At 39.4% G+C, this 3,970-nt stretch overlaps 1 protein-coding gene across 1 annotated transcript; it reads right to left on the bottom strand.

Moving 5' to 3' along the window:
- Positions 1-2,022, bottom strand: LOC108901141 (ras-related protein Rab-27B-like; the record flags this gene model as incomplete). Its single annotated transcript, XM_018702552.2, is given in 3 exon segments — positions 1-854; positions 1,603-1,726; positions 1,919-2,022. Coding segments are annotated over 3 exon segments (415 nt in total), but the record flags the coding sequence as incomplete, so codon positions are not given.
- Positions 2,023-3,970: the final 1,948 nt, after the last annotated feature.

Here is a 3,970-nt window from a genome sequence, read left to right as displayed (position 1 = left end):
TTATCAAACCACACAAAAACTGCTGTTAAAAATGATCATTTCTGGCAAATACAGGTACAGCACAGACAGTGTGAAACAGGGAATAAATAAGGATAAAAACACACTGGTCACACAGATGTTCAGCCTGGTCCAGGAGGAAAAGCTTCAGGGATTTATACAAATATACAGCCTGATGTTAAACTCTTTATGGCCCAGATTAGGCTGTCAACCAGTGGCAGCCTAAACAGGAAGCAAAATCTTCCCCCTGTTACAAAGCGATGAACTTAAACATCTTTTTTTGACTGTTTAAAGCCATTAAAATCATTCAAACCACATGCTATGAGAGAAAGTGGGAGCGTGCGGAGCTTAATTCCCAGGCTGCATGTTTTAAACGAGGCACATTATGTGTCTGACAGTGATGAAACTGTTTTAACTTCCTCCTAAACAGGGCTCAAAGGCAGACAGGCTGAGACTGCAGTATCTGGACTATCCACTAGAGGGGGGCAGAGTTGTTTCATTGAGAAAGGGAGAGGATGGTTAAAGGTTAGTTTTAGAGAGAAAGGAATGAAGAGAAGACAAAGTAACATGCAATCAAAGATGACCGGAGGAGGAAAGTAAAAAGATGGAGGGATGTGACGAGTAGAAAGGATGGACGTTGACTGGTCATTTCCTGAATCGCAGACTCGATCTAACATGCACATTTCTTCTCGTTGGGCTGCGCATCACCGAGCTTTGTGGCCCCGTTCCCGTTGGCGGGCTCAGCGGGCGGTTTGTCGACGCACTGCTCCATCCTCTTCATGACCAGGTCCAACAGCGTTATCACTGCCTTGTCCACCTCCGCTCCTGTCGCTGCACTCGTCTCAAAGTACGGAATCCTGTGAGTGTCAAGAACAAAAGATATATATATATATATATATTTAAAAGGTGCTGTGTCGTGACCTTTTTCCAAATAAGCTCAACTGTTTTTTAATTGATTCCCTTTTCCATTAAATCATTTGGAAACTTTAAACTTCATACAGGTAGAGAACCAATTATGTTTTTATATCATTAATTCATTTGATATATAAGTATTGTGAAGTGCAGCCATTATCATAAGGTAGAAAAAACATGGGGGTGGAAAAGTAAACAGCTCCAGGTGTTCCTGATATATTGCATTTACAAGAACGTGAGGAATGTAATTTCATTACATCTGGCACAAACATTCACTTGGACTCAAAGAGAATTTTATTGACTCAACTTATTAACAAAAAAAGGGTTAAAGTGATTTTTCCTATCTTATCACATTTTTATCTGTGTGTCATCCTGAATGTGGAAATAAAACTGAAGCTGAATTTAAATGCATGTAATCTGTAGACATAACACTTAACTGACAGTGTACATGCCTGAACATTTTTAAGTTCCCCAGAGTTTAAGACAGTTTATTACTTCCTGGAACAGAGTTGCTAGGCAACGTCAGACTGTGGTCTTGGGTGGCTTGAATTGCACCAGGAAATGACTTTTGCCTGGTCTAACAGGAATAATTTGTAGAGAAACTGTTGAGACACAAGTGCTGCACAGGTTGTGTTACCTCTAATTGTCTGCTCCTTATGAAACACCAAAAACAAAATAAACAAATAAACATACCCGTATTTATCGGCCAGCTCTTTGGCCTGTTTTTCCTGAACCTCCCGCTGGTCGGCCAGGTCCGCCTTGTTTCCTACCAACACGATATCTGGGTTCTCACAGTAGGCATTGGCCTGTAGCTGGCCTGGAAATTAACACAAATAAATAGGAAACAAATGAGATGTGCAAATATAATACCAACAACCTCAGGCAAAAACTCTTAAGATAGTTTCACTTGTTATTTTATCTTATGCTTTCTTCATATAACCCTTCATATAACCCTCAGCAGGTCTACAACAAGTTTAAAATATGTAAAAATCAGAGGTTAACAACATACTCATCCAGTTTCTGACATTGAGGAAGCTCTGCTGGCTGGTGAGATCAAACATCAGCAGGAACCCCATGGCGTCTCTGAAGAAGGCCGTCGTCAGGCTGCGGAACCTGAAACATGCACACAAAAAGTAAAAAGGAATAATACATACTATATATACTGCACTATACTGTACACTTTAAAGGCTGGGTTAAGCACCAACAGTCTGAGCTCAAGTGTCTGAAGCTGTAGATTCTCTCATCTCACTCTAATCTCACTGTTGTAATGTACAAAAAGTATTTGCTGTGTGCTGCTGTTTGTATCAACACCAGTCAGTAATAAGACTTCCTCAGTTACTCTGTAGTATACTGGGTTTCTGGGTGTGACCGAGCATGGATCACAGCTGTGTGTAAACATTACTCATCAAGTTTTATTTGCAAATATACAATAAGCAAACAATCAGGATAAAGCAGCAGATTATCAGGGGTGTTTCCACAGCAAACACTCTGATGGACTGATCACACAGGTGGAATAATGCCTTTAGTTGCTTGATTAAACGATCATGAAGATCAGTTTATAAAAACGGGAATCTCTTCCGTTACACTGAGCTGAATAAATGAAATTAAAATTATGTAACTAACGCTGAGTCACCCAGCAGTGAGTCACCGGGCCTTTATAAACTGATTCAACAGATAAAAGGCAGCTTGCAATTAAAGACCACACACATACATGATTGACACATACTACAGACACACATATGGACACACACATACAGCACATGCAAATGTGGATAGTGATCTGTTGTTTCTGCTTCAAACCATTAAGTGTGATTATACATGATCAATTTCACAAGTGAGTTTCATTGTTGTACAATCTGATTTCTCATATCTGAAATTTTACATTGGCTTCTCAAGGCAGTTTTGAAAATGTGAGATTGAAATGAATAAAATATCTTTCCCAGAGTTTCAAGAAAAAATAAATTTCCAATTTCAAAGAAAAGAAAAGTTTTCTTGGGGCATCATCTGTTGTAGTTATACCATTACCAGAATGGACTGCCATTTAGCTCCATTTCATTCAATCAGCCTGATATTGTGTTCATGTCTGCTTTATCCTGATCGTTTGTTCATTGTATATTTGCAAATAATTTTAATTTCTTAGGAAGGAAAGATATTTGTTTTACACCAAGCCCACAAGATTACTTAATTCTGATTGTTTTGTTTGATAGCAACAGGACACTATAACTGGACACCTATGGGACATGTGTCTAATTGCAGGTCTAAATGAATACAACAGTATTAAATTGTAGGTATAATTAGCGAGACTTAAAGGTACCATGTGCAAGTTCTTGCTATTGCTATATAGCCAACATTAAGATTATTAATAATAATAATAATAATAATTAAAGCTGCGAGCAGCGTTGAACGGGCCCTCGCACCCGGCGCCCGTCGGGAGCGGCGACCGCGGACCCCGGCAACCGCGGGGTCAACGCAGGTCGCAGGGCACACGCTGGCGTAACAGTTCACACTTCCAGATGTAAAAATTTTAAATAAAAGCTTTTACGCTAATTATTTTCTGTGATAATATTTTCAGAGCTCATCATCTGTGACAGCTCTTGGCTCTCTTGACTGTAACCTCTCTGTGGCAGCTTCTCACAGACTCAATCAACTCCTCTTCCCCTCCCCCTCAAACACAAACACAAACACAAACACACCCACACACACACACACAAACACACAGAGAAATACCCCCTCCCAAAAGGAGATAAAACTCAGTTTTAACTTGAGTTTACAAGCTTTGAGCTTTGAGCAAAAGCATTTTTTAAGTTCTGTTATTGGGTGCATATATAAATCATTTATGCTTAAACAAGGTTATAATGAAGTTATTTGAACAGTGAATATCTCATCTGCCTAAAGTCAGGGCGAAGCCACTAACCAGCTGTAGGGATGGTATCATTAGGATTTTATCTTTATCCATACAGACCCCTATCAGTCCAGCTCAGACTGTTACTGGTTTAAGAGAGTGAAGTTTATAGCAATTTGCCAAATTTGGAGATTAGTGACAAACTAACCAGTTAGACAA

This window comes from Lates calcarifer, unplaced genomic scaffold (assembly GCF_001640805.2).
Source record: "Lates calcarifer isolate ASB-BC8 unplaced genomic scaffold, TLL_Latcal_v3 _unitig_4619_quiver_1890, whole genome shotgun sequence".
In the NCBI taxonomy this organism is placed as follows: Eukaryota; Metazoa; Chordata; class Actinopteri; family Centropomidae; genus Lates; species Lates calcarifer.
The sequence above is the reverse complement of the archived record's forward strand: the minus strand, read 5'-3'. Positions and strand labels throughout refer to the sequence as shown.